General features: G+C 40.4%; 1 protein-coding gene across 1 annotated transcript in view; it reads right to left on the bottom strand.

Moving 5' to 3' along the window:
- Positions 1–19,428, bottom strand: part of LOXHD1 (lipoxygenase homology PLAT domains 1) — a 196,111-nt gene that overhangs the window by 19,818 nt on the left and 156,865 nt on the right. Inside the window, exon 37 of the mRNA XM_084964969.1 lies at positions 18,825–19,010. Coding sequence (XP_084821095.1) covers positions 18,825–19,010 — 186 coding nt within the window. The remainder of the gene's footprint in view (positions 1–18,824; positions 19,011–19,428) is intronic.

Below are 19,428 nucleotides of genomic sequence, written 5' to 3' on the forward strand. Positions count from 1 at the left end.
ATGAGATGATCTCTGAGATACTGACCAGCCCAGGGGATGTATTTCTCTTTGAAAAATCTTTAACTTGGGTTCACGAACCCTTAAAGGATGGGTGTGTGTGTTCTCTAATCTGTGTATGTCCATAATATGGCCACAAGGCAACCCCACAGGAACGGCATCTATATGCTCTACTCTCCCACCTTGCCTTCTCATGCCCTTAGGGGCTCTGGGGGCAGCCCTAGTGTCCCACCAAAAAGCCATCCTCTAGGATCAGACACTGCCCAGGGCAATAACTCTAGATCTTGCTGTTGATCTCAATGGCTATAAGCACAAAGAGATACACACAGAGGCACACACACTTCCCCTCTCCCAGTCTGCGGGGAGTAGGTATTAAGGCTCACAGGTAGAACATACATATCGGAAATGCTAGTAGAGCTTCATTCTTAGTTTAAATAGTACTTCATATGCTCTATAAAATAGATCTACTGAAAACGGAAAAGCAATGAATCCTAAAACAATTAATTTAAATTTTAAAACTGTTCTGTTGAGTAACAAAGTGGTGAGTTACTTTACGAACAAATTTTTTTTGCGTGCATATTTTAAGTTTTATTTAAGTTCAAAATGTAAATAACAAATGGTTAATAATAAATGTAAATAACAGACTCTGAGGCAAGATATCTGGATTCACACTCATAATCGCCATGTACATGCCAAGTACCTCGGGTAAGTCACTTCCTCTCCTTCTGCCTCATCTCTTTAGAGTTACATAAAATATAAGTTTAAAATTAAGAAATGATGTAAAGGTTTTTTTAATCTTTATTTTTATTTACAGCCTGCAGCATATGGAAGTTCCCAGGCTAGGGGACTGAATAGGAGCTGTAGCTGCCAGCCTATGTCACAGTCACAACAATGCAGGATCCGAGCCATGTCTGTGAGAGCTTGTGGCAATGCCAGATCCTTAACCCACTGAGCAAGGCCAGGAATTGAACCCACATCCTCGTGGATACTAGTTAGGTTCTTAACCCACTAAGCCACAACAGGAACTCCTAAAGTGTTTGACTAGTAAGAATTTGGATATTTAAGTGGATAAATGTGGGCATCAAATTGCTCAAGTGTATAAACTCTTTTAGATTCAGGTAAAGTGTTTTATTTTAAAATGTCACTGTTTATGATAAACTTTTTTAACCCAATAAATATTTTCAATGTTCTGCATTGGGGCCATTTCCACATGTAAGTTTGTAAGTTGGCTGCTTTCTGAGATGGTCCCTGATAATATCACACACAGATTAAACCATTTAATAAGCCTTCATGCATTCAGCCTAGAGATGGTGCATGTAAGACCCATAGAAGCAGTCCTAACAGGCTTCTAGAGTGGAACACAGGAAGGAAGAAGTGAATGGGAAGGAGAGAAAGACAGGAAAAATCGTTGGTCCTGTTGGAAGATATCCCAGTGGAAGACATTCTTCCTCCTCCCTCAATTCCCTATCCTTTGTTTATGTGTGTGTGTGTGTGTTGTGGGGGGGGGGGGATATATAGAGGGAGGGAGGGAGAAAGAGTGAGAAAATGAGAGGATTCCCATTTTCTATCCAGGCCTTACCCAGATCAACAACAACAGAATCTCTGGAGTGGGTCTGAGGCATCAATAGTCTAAAACTTCTTAGATGATTCCAAGGTGTAGCCAAAGCTGAGAGCTTGAGCCTGCATGACAGTTACCTGGAGGCCTTTGTTAAAACAGATAACTGGGCCCCACCCCTAGAGATTCTGGTTCAGTAAGTTTGTAGTGGCTTCTAAGAATTTCTCTCTCTAACCAGCTCTTGGGTGATGCTGGTGCTGCTGGTCCCAGAGCCACACTTTGAGAACTATTGGCTTAATGTAAAAGGACCAGATTCATCTCTTTCAACTTCAGGATGATGAGTTTTCTCTTCTGATTCCAGGATGATGGTCTTTCAATGACATCAGGGCAATAGTGATCAATGGGAACCAATGAGAATTTGAAGTATATGAGAGTGAGCATGCATGAGTGTGTGGATGAGTGCTAGTGGAGGGGGATGTCATTAACTGGAGGGGTGGGTCACTGTGAGATCATTTCTGTTGCTGGAATGTACCCCTCACCCTGCTCTTCATTCTGGGCAGAATGAAATACACTTCCAGGGCTCCAGGCAGGGTGAGCAGTGAGCTAAGAGGAAGGATGGATTTGGGGCTAGTTTAAATTTTTTCATTCATTCATTCTTTCTTTTTTACAGGCACACCTATGGCATATGGAAGTTCATGGGCTAGGGGTTGAATCAGAGTGGTAGCTGCTAGCCTACACCACAGCCACAGCAATGTGGGGTCCAAGATGCATCTGTGACCTATACCACAGCTTAGAGCAACATCTGATCCTTAACCCACTGAGGGAGGCCAGGGATGAAGCCCACATCCTCGTGGATATGAGTGAGCTTCTTAACCAGCTGAGCCACAGTGGAAACTCCCTGGGTTGACTTTAACTTAATCCACAGGCAATTCAGTGCTCCGGTGTGTGGGTGAAGACAACCAGAGAAGGAGCTACCTGGCTCAGGTCACCCTCGTGTTTGGTGGCAGGTTGCTCCCTTTCCCTGCCTCCCTCTTTCCTCTGGCTTCTAAAAGCATAGCATTGTCTTGCCTCATCTCCAACTCTCTTTTCATGTTTGATTCTGCAAAGAAAATTCTTCCATGGTGAATAGCAGGTTGACTCCAACCATTCTGAGATAAAGAAGCTTCCTTCTCAGCTTCGTGCTTACTGCTTATTTAGTTGCCTTGTTTTGGAAATGTTGGATGTGATTAACAGGAATCCAACCATGACTTTCTGGCCTAAGAATCTATCAGACTATGGAAACAGGCAGCTCTGGGCAGGTTGATATCATGTGGCTGGGTTCTGCTGGAGAAGGTGTTAGAGAAGTACACAGACCCACAGCTATAGACAACATGGTGAGTTGTGTAGCCAGCACTACCTGATGGTCTCCACCATAGACCAATAGACTCCCACTACTAGAGAATCCATTTCTTTTTTAAAAAAATTTTCGCAGCAACTGCAGCATATGGAAGTTCCCAAGTCAGGGATCAATTCTGAGCCACAGCTGCAACCTGTGCTACAACTGCAGAAATGTTGGATCCTTAACTCATTGTACCATAGCAGGAACTCCTAGAGAATCAATTTTTACAAAATCTCTTTCAAAGCTTTACATATATTTTCCACACAAAGAGAGTCAATATTCCACTCTGATGTCTTACGTTTTCACTCACAATCTATATGAGTACATGAATACCCGTCATTCTGTTTTCATAGTTGCATGGTATTCCATCATATGCACACACAAGAAATTTTCTACCTTGTCTTTATTGATGGATAATTAGTTGTAATCCAGACTTTTATTCCTATATGCAGTATATCATTACTATCCTTCTACATGAATCATAGTGATCTTTTGAAGTCATAAATCAGATTTTTTCCATAGAAAACCCTTCAGTGGTTTCCCATCACTCTCAGAATAAAATACAAACAGGTCACCAACAACTATAAGAACTGACATGATCTGGTCCCTGTCTATTCTGATCTCCTACTTGGAATTTTACTTAATATAGTTCACTTAACAATGGCTTTTTAGTACCCTGACATAAGAAATCCAGTCTTGCCTCCGAAACCTTGCATTTACTTTTCTGTCTGCCTAGGACAATATACACCAGGCTCAGAATGCCCACAGTGTCTCATAATTGAGGTGTCAGATCAAATGTCCTGTCTTTGGGAAGACTTTTCCTATTTGCAGAAGTTTCCTCTTCCCCAGTCACTTGCCATCTCATCATCATATACCCATTTCACAATCTGAGATAATTTTATTTCTATTTCATTACATTGCCTGTATAGTCTGTCTTCTACTAGGCTGCAGGCACCATGAGAGCAGAAGTCTTTCTTGATATACCTGATATATCCACCACTATACTCTAGTGCCTAGAGCAAAGCTCAGTAAATTTTGAACACATGAGGGTACACTATTATTAAACAGGGAAGAACAAGGAAGGACATTGGTGGTAACATTCTAAGAGTGGAGGGGGAAAACAATTCATAGCTCCACCAGGGAGCAATGACCTGTCCTAGTTGAACCAATTATTTTACACCAAATGTTCCAAGAAAAATTCTTAAGAACTGAAGGAGTGTGGGGCCCCAATCTTTCCAGCCAAGAAAGAGCAGACTCTGAATAGGAATGAAACTGACGGCTATATGTTCCCTGGATTTCATCATGCCATCTACTACCTATGACTCCTTAGTGTCCTTCCACACCTGATGGGAAAGACTGGCCCAATTCTGTGTTTACACATTTAGGGCTTTTTCCAGTCTGACTCCATCCACCTCATTTCTTACCTCAATAAGGAAGATCCCCTAATGCAAATTCTCCATCCCAGTGAGATGGATTTATCCAGCAACCCTTTGGCATTTCTTCCCTCTTCATTAAGTCTCCCTGCCCTAAATTCCCACCTATCCTCTGGACAATTTAGGCTCCACCTCCTCCACAAGTCCCTCCAAACTCCCCAGTCCCATAACATTCATTACTGTCCATTCACTTGGCCATGAACACTTGGGAAATCTTGCATTTTGAGGTCATAAACATTATCTAACTCTTTTATGGTGATTTTATGTGTGTGTGTGTCTGATATCTCTAGTTAGATTTTAAGGTATGGGAACTGTGTATCCCTTTGATTGCATCACAGGAATATTAATTTAGTGCTCAGTAAACATAGAACTGATACACTGTATTTACTTTCTTTAGTGAGCTTTCAGTTTTTAATTTCAGCACAAGCCCTTAACAATACTGCTTGAATAGATAATTTATTTCTCCAAGAAACTCTTTAAAAAATAAGCCTTGGCAAGCTAAAGGTCCATGTGGGTAAGCCAAATTTCTTTCTTTCTTTTTTTTTTTTTTTTTTGTCTTTTGCCATTTCTTGGGCCGCTCCTGCGGCATATGGAGGTTCCCAGGCTAGGGGTTGAATCGGAGCTGTTGACGCCAGTCTACGCCAGAGCCACAGCAACGCGGGATCCGAGCAGCGTCTGCAACCTACACCACAGCTGACGGCAACGCCGGATCCTTAACCTGCTGAGCAAGGCCAGGGATCAAACCTTCAACCTCATGGTTCCTAGTCAGATTCGTTAACCACTGTGCCACAACGGGAACTCCCAAATTTCTTAAATAATATCAAATAGATGGTTTGAAATGAGATATAGAGTGATCACAGAGCCCTGGCTATAAAAGAAGACAAGAATCTAGTTATTATCTTTCCACAAATATTTTCACACGTACATAATCCAAGCTAGGATGCCCAGGGTGACACTCTATCTGGACTCCATTCTCAGCACAACCACCAAACTGAACATATTATATCTCCATACCTTTGTTTCTTTACTTGGACAATGTGATGGGGTTGAATTAGATGATCTCTGAGGCTCTTTAATATTTCCATGAATTTATGTTATTCAAAAGAAAACATAAATTCATCCTGTGGTGAGAGAATTCTTCATTTCGTCAGAGTTTTCATTTCAGAGGAAGCAAGCCAGAAGAGCAAGATGAATTAGAAAATAAACACTTTGTTATAACTTGTTCCATATTGTAAAAGCTATCAGGGTAATTGGAATTAAGGGGAAGAATTAATCATTTATCTTGATTTTCCTCTATGAACTACATTTCATGGTAATCAAGTAGCCTGAGGGACTTTTTTTAACAGAAAAATTCTAGCTAATAAGTGGATAAGAAATGACAATTAAAAAAACCATTTGTGGAGCTCCCACTGTGGTGCAGTGGGTTAAGAATCTGACTGTAGCAGCTTTGGTTACTGTGGAGGTTTGGGTCTGACCTCCGGCCCCAAGCAGTGGGTTAAAGAATCCAGCCTGCTGCATCTTGCACATAGGTCACAGCAGTAGCTTGGATTCAATCCCTGGCCCAGGAACATCCATATGCCGCAAGTATGGCCATAAAATTATTTTTAAAAAAATAAGAAGAAAAGAAAGAACATCATTTGTAACCCTAATTGATCATAACTGGGTGAAGACTTTAGAGGAAAAGTGATGGGGGGGACTTTACAATGGAGGAATCAAATGGACAGCCCCTGAGCCACCATTTCATGTAAGCATCAGTAAGAAAAAGACAGCTGTGATGTAATATGAAGTACACAGGTCTCATTTTTAAAAACTTTTTTGCTTTTTAGAGCCACACTTGTGGCATATGGAGGTTTCCAGGCTAGGGGTCAAATCAGAGCTTCAGCTGCCAGCCACAGCCACGTGGGATCCGAGCCACATCTGTGACCTCTACCACAGCTCACGGCAACACCAGATCCCCCATCTACTGAGCAAGGCCAGGGATTGAACCTGCATCCTCATGGATACTAGTCAGATTCCTTTTCCCTGCACCACTAGGAGAACTCCCACCGGTGTCATTGTATCTTTTTTTTTTTTTTTTTTTTTTTTTTTTTTTTTTTTTTTTTGTCTTTTTAGAGCTGTACCCGCAGCATATGGAGGTTCCCAGCTTAGGGGTCCAATCGGAGCCACAGCTGCCAGCCTACACCACAGCCACAGCAATGCCAGATCCAAGCCGTGTCTGCAACTTACATCCCAGCTCATGGCAACACCAGGTCCTTAACCCACTGAGCGAGGCCAGGGATCAAACATGCAACCTCGTGGTTCCTAGTTGGATTAGTTTCCGCTGTGCCACAACAGGAAGTCCCCACAGGTCTTATTTTATTTATTTATTTATTTGCTTTTTTAGAGCCACACCCTCAGCATATGGAGGTTCCCAGGCTAGGGGTCAAATCAGAGCTAGAGCTGCTGGCCTACACCACAGCCCAGCATGAAGGAACCGAGCTGTGTCTGTAACCTACACCACAGCTCACGGTAACACCGGATCCTTAACCCACTAAGCAAGGTCAGGGATCAAACCCGCAGTCTCATGGCCCCTAGTCAGATTCATTTCCACTGCACCAAAATGGGAACTCCCACAGGTCTCATTTTCAAGTAGCCCTGATATCACCTATAAAGCCACTTTTCTGCTTACAAAGGGAAGAGGATAACAACAGTGAATTGGGATTTCTTAAGATCAAGAGCCCTTTGAGGGGAAAAGGTAATCAGGTAATCTTGGGGTATCAAGGGAGGAATCAAACTCTTTGAAGAGCCTGGCATCTAAACCAAGTAGTAGCAACAAATGGCTTGCATCATTTAGAGCTGTCCAGGGTGCTGAACTGCCTCCCCTTCTCTTTCATGGCTTTGACAGTGATGATACAGAAAGATTTGAATTTACATTTTTGCATAGAAGAAAAATGCATTGAGAAAAATGAGAAAGTCTAGATATGTGCATGTTGTCTAAGGGGTGGGGACAGCTAGCATTAGAGGACCTAGTCATGACTACGAGGTTCACGGCCAGGACTCAAATTTTAAAGTACTAAGGCACAAGGAAAAACTCTGACTCGGGAGAAATGTGGTTTCCCTATGGAGGAGGCATAAAAAGACAGGAATTATCTGAGGGACTGAAACAAGGATATAAATAAATTCTATTTTAAGTTCCTTCTATATTACAGGAAGTGAGATAGGCATTAGGGAAAGAGTAATGAATATGACAATGGTATTTATGGAGCTGATAGTTAAGTAAAAGAGACAGAAACCAAGCATGCCCAAGTATGATGACTATCCTGGGAGAGGGTTTAAATAAGGTAAACAAAAGGAAAAACCCTCAGTGATGAGGGTGAGTACATAAGAGAGTTTGCTCATTATAAACAAGAAGATGTAATCATGGCAGGGTGCATGCTGGGAGTTAGGTCAACGCAGAAGTCTCAGTGGATGGAATTAAATGACAAGCCCATAGTGGAAAAAAGCTAGACTATGATGCCTTTTAGTTCTAGATTCTTCCTCTTTTTCCTGCTTAGTTGGCTTCTGAGCCCCAGTTACCATTGAACTGCCTACAGGAATATGGAGACCCCAGCTACAAAAGTTAAGAACAATGAGTCTATCAAGAAGATCCCTACTTGACATCACCTTGAGAATGGTAACTCTGGACCACCTTGCCTTATGATACTTTAAGCTGCTGCAGTTAACCACACTGACATTGGGCTCTCTGATGGAATTCTGCTCTGATTTGGTGTGTTTTCTTGGCCCAAAGGCCCTGAACATTTTTTTTTTTCATCCAGAAGCAAATCCTGAGGCAGATTCTTTGCTGCAGAGAGGTGACTGAAATTGGAGCCCCCAGAGAATCTTCACTATTCCCCAGAAGGGCTATCCCTACTGTTTCGTTTTTAGGCCTGCTATATTACTACAAACTTGGTGGCTCAAAATAACAGAATTTATTCTCTCACAGCCCTGGAGGTTACAAGTGTGAAAACAAGGTGTCAGGAGGGTCATAATCCCTCTGAAGCCTCCAGGGAAGACTCTTTCTGGCCTCTTCCTAGCTTTGGGTGGCTCTTGGCAGTTCTTGGCATTCAATGTCTTTGAGCTGTTACCTCTGTTTCTGGTCTCTGCCTCTATGTTCAGATGGCCTTCTTCTCTATATGTATATTTGTGTCCTTTCATCTTCTGATAAGGATACATGTCATTGGATTTAGAAACTTCCTAAATCTAGGATGGTTTCATCTTAAGATCCTTAACTAATAAAGGCCCTATTTCCAATAAGGTCGAGGTGGATAAGAATTAAGGGGGAACATTATTCAACTCATTAAATCCTCCCTTGGAGAATTACAAATGCTTTGATAAGAGTGTCTGATAGGATGTGCTATATCTGGAGACTTCTCAAACACTTAGGAGAAAGAGATCTCCATGAAGTCTAGAAAAGGATGGCATTCTGAAGATACCCACTTATGATCCTGAAGCTTCTAGAAGCTGATTTTGAAATAAATTTAGTCATTTGTTCACATAATTATAAAATATTTAAGTGCAAGGCACTGAGAATCCAAAGTTGAACCAAACAAAGTTAGAGCTCTACCCTTTAGAGACTCAACATCTGCCAGTTGTAATTGGCAAGACAATTACAATTCAGCTCAGTGAGTGCCACAAATAAGGAAATAAACAGAAGAGTTTGGAAGCACCGAGAAGGAGGCATCTAATTTTGTTTCATGAAAAAAAATGTTAGTTAATCCGAAGGATGCATTAGAAGTTATCAGAGGTAGGGAATTTCAGGTGGAAAGTTATCCCCTGGGTATCTATTTATGAATGATTGTTAGCTTGGCCAAAAGATGTAAGTTATTTCATGTCAGGTAAAATTTAAACAAGAGATGGCTTCAAAGTTCAGAGACCTAGGAAAGAGAAGAGAGTGAAGAGAAGAGAGAACGTTTATAATGGAGTTTATCTTAGAGATTTCTCATTGCTGCAAATTCATATGTACCACATCATTCGCTGGATGGATTGGGGCTGTCAGGAATAGAAAGGCAATTCCATTTACACAAAGGGCCAACAAACAGAGAGGGTGAGGCTAGGTGGGAAAGTGTCCCTGATATTTGTGGGGCGGGGGGTGCGGGGAGTGAAGGTGGGGCAGGCATAGACCACTCAGGAAGCAATGACGAATATTTTTGTCTTATAAACATGAATCCATAAATGATGGAAGGCTGTATATCTTTCCCTCCTTTCTCCCTGTCTTAGTGACTTACATGTTTGGCTGCATAACAAAATTTCTCATCAAGGGATTCTGGGAATTTGCTAGGGAGAAATAAATATTTTAAGTAGTTTAAATTGCTTTACTACTTGAAAACAAATATGGTTTCATATTTCCTTGATTAAATTTATGCCCAGGAAACTATGGCATCAGGAACCAACACACCATATCTTGGGATTTTATGGCCAGTGAACAATCCTCAACATTATACAATCCCCAGATAGGGTCCATCTCCCCAGACACATTCCCTTTTGGAAGTAAAAAATGTTGAGGCAGCTCATTCTTCTCCTGTTTTCCTCCTCATTCTCCTCTTCCTTCCTTTCTATTATCTAACCTTAAAGTTCAGAATTCTCAGGAATCTACTCTGGGCCACTTTTGTTTTTCTCACACTGCACTTCACAAATGCGCTTATCACTCTCATGGCTTCAATACTGTTTCTGCACCAACAACTCTTAGATCAATATCTCCCAGCCAGTTTCCCTCCCAAGCTCCAGACCCACTGTTACTAAATGTCACACCTTAGACGTCTCCCAGACCTTTATATTAAACATATAAAAATGAAGAAACTCCTCTACCATCCTCACATTCTAAGTTTCCTCCTTAGGCCAAACTTTAATAAGTCCTCTGCCTTAAATATTTCTCAAATCTTTCTACATTTTCTCCATTCCCCATTGCTACCATAACTGTGAAAAGCATCATCTTCCATCATCTCTTAGCCAGTCTTTTGAGGCTTGTTTTCTTTTCCATCTAACCTATCCCCCAAAGATACTGTGATAATCTTCCTCATATGACTAGTGTTCCAAAATGCTTTGATGGCATCTCAGGACAATTAGGATAAAGTCCCAGTGCATTTTCTTTTTTCTTTTTTGGCTATACCTGAGGCATGCAGAAATTATAGGACCAGGGATCAAACCCTCACCGCAACAGTGACCTGAGCCATGGCAGTGACTACACTGGATCTTTAACCTGTTAGCCCATCAGGGAACTCCAAGTTCCAATCCTTGACATGGCTTATATCTTGCTTGGCCTGGTTCCTGTCTACTTTCTTGTTCCCACCCCATTCTCTATTTCTGTCATTCCAAATCCTTCTTTCACTTCTGAAACATATCAATATTTGTTCTATTTCAGGGCTTTTATATTTGCTATTCGCTCTGCCTCAAATATCCCTCATTTTGGTACACACCACGCATCACTGAATGTCTACTCTTATCACTTCTTCAAGTCTTAACTTAAACATCACATCTTCAAAGATAGATATAGTTGAACCACATTGTATATCCACATATGCCATTCACCTACTTTCTAAAATTTATTTGTAACCCTCAGATCAATACTCACAGTGCTTTCACAGTTATTCACAGGCATGTGCAGTGTTGCAAAAATTTGAGCTGTCTGATGCACATGTTCAGCTGAGGTTAAACAAGATGGTGCTCTGCCTCCTTTCAGCTCTCACAGTATAAACAAGTGTCCTTTTTGTGGCCTATTTAGTGGTGTTTGTTTTACATTTGTGTGTTTTTTGCTAGTGATTTTGCTGCTTAAAATGCCCCCCCCAACAAGCATAATTCTAAAGAGCTTAGTGTTTCTAAGTGCAAGAAGGTTGTGATGTACGTTACAGAGAAAATAGATTTGTCACATAACCTTCCTTTAGGCATGAATTATAGTGTTGTTGTCCATGAGTTCACTGCTAATAAATCAATGATGCATATTAGATAAAGTGTCTTTAAACAGAAACATGCATAAAACAAGGTCATGCATTGACTGGTTGATGAAAACACTGTGACCAGAGGCTTGCAGGAACCCAACCTTGTATTTTCCCTAGGAGCTGTGGTTCAGTGTTTGTGGCAATTTTATAGAGTGTACCTACTGTAAATAATGAGAATAAATTATATTTTATTTATTGACTGAAATCAATATAAAAACTTGGGAATTGTTAGGACTGCAATAATAGAGGAACTAAAGGGCTCATGCTGTTTGAGGAGTGGACTTGTCAAGTAGGAGAAGAAAAAAAGAAAGGAGGAAACATAAGCATCATTAAAGACAAGAAATTGTCCATGGCTCCTAAAATGTTAATGCTTAATTTTCTGCAATATTTTTTCTTAAATATGTGAGGCTTTGCTTTCCTATTTAGTTTGGAAGGAAGAATACAGCATGGAGCAGGCTGCCCAAGATGACTCTGGAAAGTTTGTGATGAGAGATTGGAATGGAAGGAGAAAGCAGACATTGAAGGTGTGGAAGCAACAGAAGGAATCATCCAAGATACAAAAAAAGCAAAACAAAACATTTCTCCAAGGAAGATACACAGATGGCCAACAAAAACTTGAAACAATGCTCGAAACAATGCTCAACATCCCAGATTATTAGAGGAATGCAAATCAAAACTACCATGAGATACCACCTCATACCAGTCAGAATGGCCATCACTAATAAGTCTACAAATAACAAATGCTGGAGGGGGTATGGAGAAAAGGGAACCCTCCTGCACTCTTGGTGGGAATGTAAGCTGGTACAGCCACTATGGAGGACAGTATGGAGGTACCTTAGAAAGCTATACATAGAACTCCCATGTGACCCACCAGTCCCACTCTTGGGCGTATGTCCAGACAAAATTCTCCTTGAAAAAGACACATGCACCCGCATATTCATTGCAGCACTATTCACAATAGCCAAGACGTGGAAACAGCCCAAATGTCCATCAACAGATGATTGGATTAGGAAGATGTGGTATATATACACAATGGAATACTACTCAGCTATAGAAAAGAAAAAAATAATACCATTTGCAGCAACATGGATGGAACTAGAGACTCTCATCCTGAGTGAAGTAAGTAAGAAAGAGAAAGACAAATACCATGTGATATCACTTATACCTGGAATCTAATATATGGCACAAAGGAACCTTTCCACAGAAAAGAAAGTCATGGACTTGGAGAATAGACTTGTGGTTGTCTAGGGGGAAGGGGAGGGACTGGGAGGGACTAGGAGCTTGGGGTAAATAGATGAAAAATGTTGCCTTCAGGATGGATCCTGCTGTGTAGCACTGGGAACTCTGTCTAGTCACTTACAATGGAACACATAATATGAGAAAAAAGAATGTATACATGTATGTGTAACAGGGTCACCATACTGTACAGTAGAAAAATATATATATAAATAAATGAAAAAAAAATAAAATAAAACAAAACAAACAGTAGGTTTTCAAATGTTCGACCAAGCTGAGTTGGATAAGATGGGGTTGGAGATAGCAGCCTTTGAAGGCAAGAGACAGAGATGAGCTCTGTTCTTTGACCAGCAATTCTCTACCATTTATTGCTATGAATTGAGGGTGGGATGCATGGTAATTTGGACTATCTTATCAAGTTGAGGGGAGTCTAAAATAGGCCAGGTTGATAATAGGTCCCAAGATGGGAACCCTGGAAACAGGTGGCAGAGCCCAGAGTTGAGAGAAGCAGAGCCTTGGACAGCTACACAGCTCCAAAGACTGTGGAATGTTTCCCCACAACCGTGGTCTTTAACACGGGCATCCTCAGTCTTTCTGGCCATCCTCTCCACCCTCACCTGCCCCCACCCCACCCCCCCATCAGTAAAACATCCATATTTAAAATGGCCCTAACATTGTCTTTCCTTCTTGGAAAGGGAGGGAGGTCATCAGAGTCTACATGACATTCTACCCAGTTCTCTGACCTAACCAGGAGGTCATCAGGGAACTCCTCGACCTCTGATCCTATCGTGTGGCTGAATTCTGAGAGGTTTGCTCAGAGTGACTCAGAATAATAATTCCTCCTTCTCAAGGTTCTGGTTCCCTTGCTTCTTTGTTCCTTTTGAGATAGGGACTGTGGAAGAACAGAATTAAAGACCCTGATATTTCTGTTCTCTCCTGGGCATATAGTTCTCAACTAAGCTAAGATTTAGTGAGTTTTCACTATGTCATAGGCACTTTTGTAAGCAGTTATGAAGATAAATATCAATGAGCCATGGCCCCTACCCTCAACAGTAATACTTTGTTAATGTGTGTTCATAGCCCAAAGGTGGACTGTGCTGCTTTCTGATTAAGACAGAGGCACACTTTCTGGGAATATACTTCCTAAGCAATGGTTTGCCTACAGTTGGACACTGCTACAGGAAACTGTCTGCATGGATGCTAGGGTTGACAGACTCCCATCTCCACTCACACGCATCAATCTGATCTGTCAAATCCCTCTAATTAGGCTTGTGGTGTGGCACACAATGGGGCTCAGTGCTTTTACTGAGCCACTGGCAGCCTGATCATCAAACATTAAAGTGATTGTCCTGACTGGTGATCCATTTATTGAGTGTTATGGTCAGCGGCCCATCCTGATCTTATGAATTGTCTGGGGCAGAAGATAATCTTAATAAATTTGACTCTTTTTTATTAGCCAGACTTTCAATCACCAGATAACTTGCTACCTGTTCTAGGATGATCATAATGGATGATGAAATGGTAAGAAACAATTCAGGAGTTTTGCTTTGTTTCCTTATTGGGAAAGAGTAGAGATTCTTTAAGGATATCTTTTTTTTATTTATTCATGAAACAAAAAATATTACATTTGAAATACCTGTCTATGTTATTTGTATCCTATTCATTGATTCTTTTTTTTTTTTTTTTTTGGTCTTTTTGCCATTTCTTGGGCCGCTCCCGCAGCATACAGAGGTTGCCAGGCTAGGGGTCGAATCAGAGCTGTAGTCGCCGGCCTATGCCAGAGCCACAGCAACGCAGGATCCGAGCTGTGTCTGCGACCTACACCACAGCTCATGGCAACGCCGGATCGTTAACCCACTGAGCAAGGGCAGGGATTGAACCCACAACCTCATGGTTCCTAGTCGGATTCATTAACCACTGCGCCATGACGGGAACTCCTGATTCTTTTTTTAATTGTTATTTCCCCAATACAAATTTTTTTCCTACTGTACAGCATAGTGACCCAGTTACACATACATGCTTACATTTCTTTTTCTCTCATTACCATGTTCGTCATAAGTGACTAGACATATTCTCAATGATTAACAGCAGGATCTCATTGCTAATCCACTCAAAAAGTAATAGTTTGTATCCATTAACTCCACACTCCCAATCCATCCCTCCCCCTCCCCCTAGGCAACCACAAGTCTATTCTCCAAGTCCATGACTTTCTTTTCTGTGGAAAGGTTCCTTTGTGCCATATATTAGATTCCAGGTATAAGTGATATCACATGGTATTTGTCTTTCTCTTTCTTACTTACTTCACTCAGGATGAGAGTCTCTAGTTCCATCCATGTTGCTGCAAATGGTATTATTTTTTTCTTTTCTATAGCTGAGTAGTATTCCATTGTGTATATATACCACATCTTCCTAATCCAATCATCTGTTGATGGACATTTGGGCTGTTTCCACGTCTTGGCTATTGTGAATAGTGCTGCAATGAATATGCGGGTGCATGTGTCTTTTTCAAGGAGAATTTTGTCTGGACATACGCCCAAGAGTGGGACTGGTGGGTCACATGGGAGTTCTATGTATAGCTTTCTAAGGTACCTCCATACTGTCCTCCATAGTGGCTGTACCAGCTTACATTCCCACCAAGAGTGCAGGAGGGTTCCCTTTTCTCCATACCCCCTCCAGCATTTGTTATTTGTAGACTTATTAGTGATGGCCATTCTGACTGGTATGAGGTGGTATCTCATGGTAGTTTTGATTTGCATTCCTCTAATAATCTGGGATGTTGAGCATTGTTTCAAGTTTTTGTTGGCCATCTGTGTATCTTCCTTGGAGAATTGTCTATTTAGGTCTTTTGTCCATTTTTCCATTGTGTTGGCTTTTTTGCTGTTGAGTCGTATAAGTTGCTTATATATTTTAGAGATTAAGCCCTTGTCTGTTACATCATTTGAAACTATTTTCTCCCATTCTGTAAGTTGTCTTTTTGTTTTCTTTTTGGTTTCCTTTGCTGTTCAAAAGCTTGTCAGTTTGACTAGGTCCCATTGGTTTATTTTTGCTTTTATTTCTGTTGCTTTGGGAGACTCACCTGAGAAATGAGAAAACATTTGTAAGGTTGATGTCAGAGAATGTTTTGCCTATGTTCAATGGTGTCTTGTCTTATATTTAAGACTTTAAGCTATTTTGAGTTTATTTTTGTGCATGGTGTGAGGGTGTGTTCTAGTTTCATTTATTTACATGAAGCTGCCCAGGTTTCCCACAATTCTTGCTGAAAAGACTGTCTTTTTCCCACTTTATGTTCTTGCTTCCTTTGTCAAAGATTAATTCACCATAGGTGTCTGGGTTTATTTCTGTGTTCTCTGTTCTGTTCCATTGGTCTGTATATCTGTTTTGGTACCAGTACCACACTGTCTTGGTTACTGTGGCTTTGTAATATTGCCTGAAGTCTGGGAGAGTTATGCCTCCTGCTTGGTTTTTGTTCCTTGGGATTTCTTTGGCAATTCTGGGTCTTTTGTGGTTCCATACAAATTTTTGGATTGTTTGTTCTAGTTCTGTGAAAAATGTCATGGGTAATTTGATAGAGATTTCATTGAATCTGTAGATCACTTTGGGTAGTATGGCCATTTTTACAATACTGATTTTTCCAATGCAGGAGCATGGAGTATATTTCCATTTCTTTACATCTTCTTTAATTTCCTTGATTAATGTTTTATAGTTCTCAGCATATAAGTCTTTTACCTCCTTGGTCAGGTGTATACCCAGGTATTTGATTTTTTTGGGTGCAATTTAAAGGGTATGGTATTTTTGTATTCCTTTTCTAATATTTCACTGTTAGTATACAGAAATGTGACTGATTTCTGAATGTTAATCTTATATCCTGCCTCTTTGATGAATTTGTTGATCAGTTCAAGTAGTTTTTGGGTTGAGTCTTTGAGGTTTTCTATATATAGTATCATGTCATCTGTATATAGTGACAGCTTTACCTCTTCTCTTCTTATTTGGATGCCTTTTATTTCTTTTGTGTGTCTGATTGCTATAGCTAGATGCTATTTAAAGCACTGAAAGGAAAAAGATATGCAACTTAGAATACTCTATCCAGCAAGAATACCATTTAAAATAGAAATGGAAATATAGAATTTCTCCAAGAAACAAAAGCTAAAAGAGTACAGCAAGACAAAACCCATTCTAAAAGAAATACTGAAAGTGCTTCTCTAAATTAAAAATAAAAGAAAAAGAAGTAGGAAGAAATAGGATGGAGGAAACCACAACTGAAAAGCAGTCACGTAAATAAGCCAGCATACAGATCTAAACACGAAGATGTTAAAAAAATAAAATAAAATAAAGACATCAAATTCATACAGTGTGGGCAAGGGAAGTTGGAAAAAATAGATTCTTTTTTTATTTTAATGATGTGTTTGAGCCTATATGATTATCAGGCTAAAGTAAGCAGATATTGGAAGGGGTTAATATACTTAAAAAACAGGGCAACCACAAATCAAAACCTAACATTACATTCACAAAAACCTAAAAGAATAGTAATCAAGCATAAAATAAATAGAATCCATCCAACCAAAAGAAGAAAAGAAAAACATAGAGTCAACTGGAAAACAAGGTTCAAAATGGCAATAAATACATATCTATCAATAATCACCTTAAATGTCAATGGATTGAATGCTCCAATCAAAAGACACAGAGTGGCAGATTGGATAAAAAAGCAAAAACCTTCAAGCTGCCGCCTATAAGAAACTCACCTTAGGGCAAAGGACACATATATATTGAAAGTGAGTGGATGGGAAAAGATATTTCTTGCCAATGGACAAGACAGGAGAGCAAGAGTTGCAATACTCATATCAGACAAAATAGACTTTAAAATGAAGGCCATAAAGAAGGACACTAATGAATGGTTAAAGGATCTATTCAAGAAGTGGATATTATAATCATCAATATATATTCCCCCAATATAGGAGCACCCAGATAGCTCTAACAAATACTAACAGACATAAAAGGAGAAACTGATGGAAATACAATCATAGTAGGAGACTTTAACACCCCACTCACATTAAGAGACAGATCCTCTAGACAGAAAATCAATAAAGCACAGAGATCCTAAAGGAAACAATAGAAAAGTTAGACTTAATCAACATTTTCAGGACATTACATCCAAAAACATCAGAATACACATTCTTCTCAAGTGCACATGGAACATTCTCAAGAATTGATCACATATTGGAGCACAAAACTAACCTCATCAAATATAAGAGTATAGAAATTATTTCAAGCATCTTCTCTGACCACAATGGCATGAAACTAGAAATCAATCACAGGGAAAGAAATGAGAAAAAAATCTACTACATGGAGACTAAACAACAAGCTACTAAAAAACCAATGGGTCAATGAGGAAATCAAGAAGGAAATAAAAAATACCTTGAGACAAATGATAATGAAGACACAACCACTCAGAATCTATGGGACACCACAAAAGCAGTGCTCAGAGGGAAGTTCATAGCAATACAGGCCTTCCTCAAAAAAGAGGAAAAGTCTCAAATTGACAACTTAACCCACCACCTAAATGAATTAGAAAAAGAACAAGAAAAACCTTCTAAGGACAAATAAAGCACTTAGGACACCTCTGGGCTACTTGTTGTGGGGACTCAGAAAAGACTGGATAAGGCTTTGCTGAAGTTAGTTTAAGTGGAAGTCAGGAGGGTGACTTAGAACAGCATAAATTAAGAAAGTCAGGTGTCTCATGGAGGTGAAATTTAGTATGTAACAACTCTTTTATAATTATGTAACATAGAACTTAAAGGCCCAAATTCAGAAAAAAATGTTCAGAGTGGCCTAAAGACAACAAAAGAATAGTGAATGAAATATTGAACATGGATTTCATCACAGTTACAGATGTAACGAAGTATTCCTTAGGTATTTTGAAGTTAAAAATAAATGTCTTGCTTGGCATATATCCTATTCCCTCATTTATATTTATACATGAATTTGACTATTTTTAGTCTTGCTGTTATAAATAAACAAGCACAATCCTTTATAGAAAATCCACGGGAAGTGAATTTGGTGATAGAGCCCCCCCCCCTTAATTCTTATGTCTGAACTAAGTAGAATTAATGCCCTGACATCACAGAAAATTAAGTTATTCATCACCCTGAAGAGAGGAGCAGGAGCAGAAGAAACTAAAATTTGTTCAGAAACACTGGCTTTTCCAATGGATGGAAATGTCAAAATGGTGGCCATCAACTGAGGCCTGTCCTTGTTCCCTGACCTTTAGCCCAAAGTACCTTTGTTGTCATGCCAGACCCTCAGCTTGCAGAGGTGGCCCAGGCTCAGCATGTCAGGAAAGTTGAATGTGTCAGTGTTGTTCCGTTCGAACTTATTCCAGTTGGCCGACTGTTTCAGGGCCAGCGTCCCGCTGTCTCCATTCTCTCCAAAGATGATGATGAACACGTTGGCATCGGTGCCCGCTCCTGGGGTGCACAAGACAAGCACTCTGGGTGTGAGCCTCTCTGCATCCCAGCCCTCTTGCTCTGGATTTGCTCTTAGGATCCTGGGAGGAACCAGGGGTGCATGGGGCAATTTCAGAGTCTTGGAAGCCAAAGGTGAGGCCAGAAAGGGCTGCTCAGTGTCCTGGGAAACCCAGGTCTATAATTCTATCCTTCATCTTAACTCTGTGTCTTGCAGATGTGGTTGGGCTAACTGGAGTCCCAGTTAGCAAGCATGAATGGTTGGTTTAGTATAAGAACTCACCTAGTTCTGGGGAAATATACCTGAACTTAAAAGCATGCCATATAGACTGGTTTTACACTTTAAAATAAACTCCATTTGCAGTGGGAGCCTGTGGGGGTTCCTGGGCAGAGATGTGAACCCAAGTTGTGGCTGCAGCCT

The sequence above is a fragment of the Sus scrofa genome, chromosome 1 (assembly GCF_054392235.1).
Source record: "Sus scrofa isolate SSC_HxYL_T2T_F1_AM1 chromosome 1, Sscrofa_HxYL_maternal_Yorkshire_Landrace_v2.0, whole genome shotgun sequence".
In the NCBI taxonomy this organism is placed as follows: Eukaryota; Metazoa; Chordata; class Mammalia; order Artiodactyla; family Suidae; genus Sus; species Sus scrofa.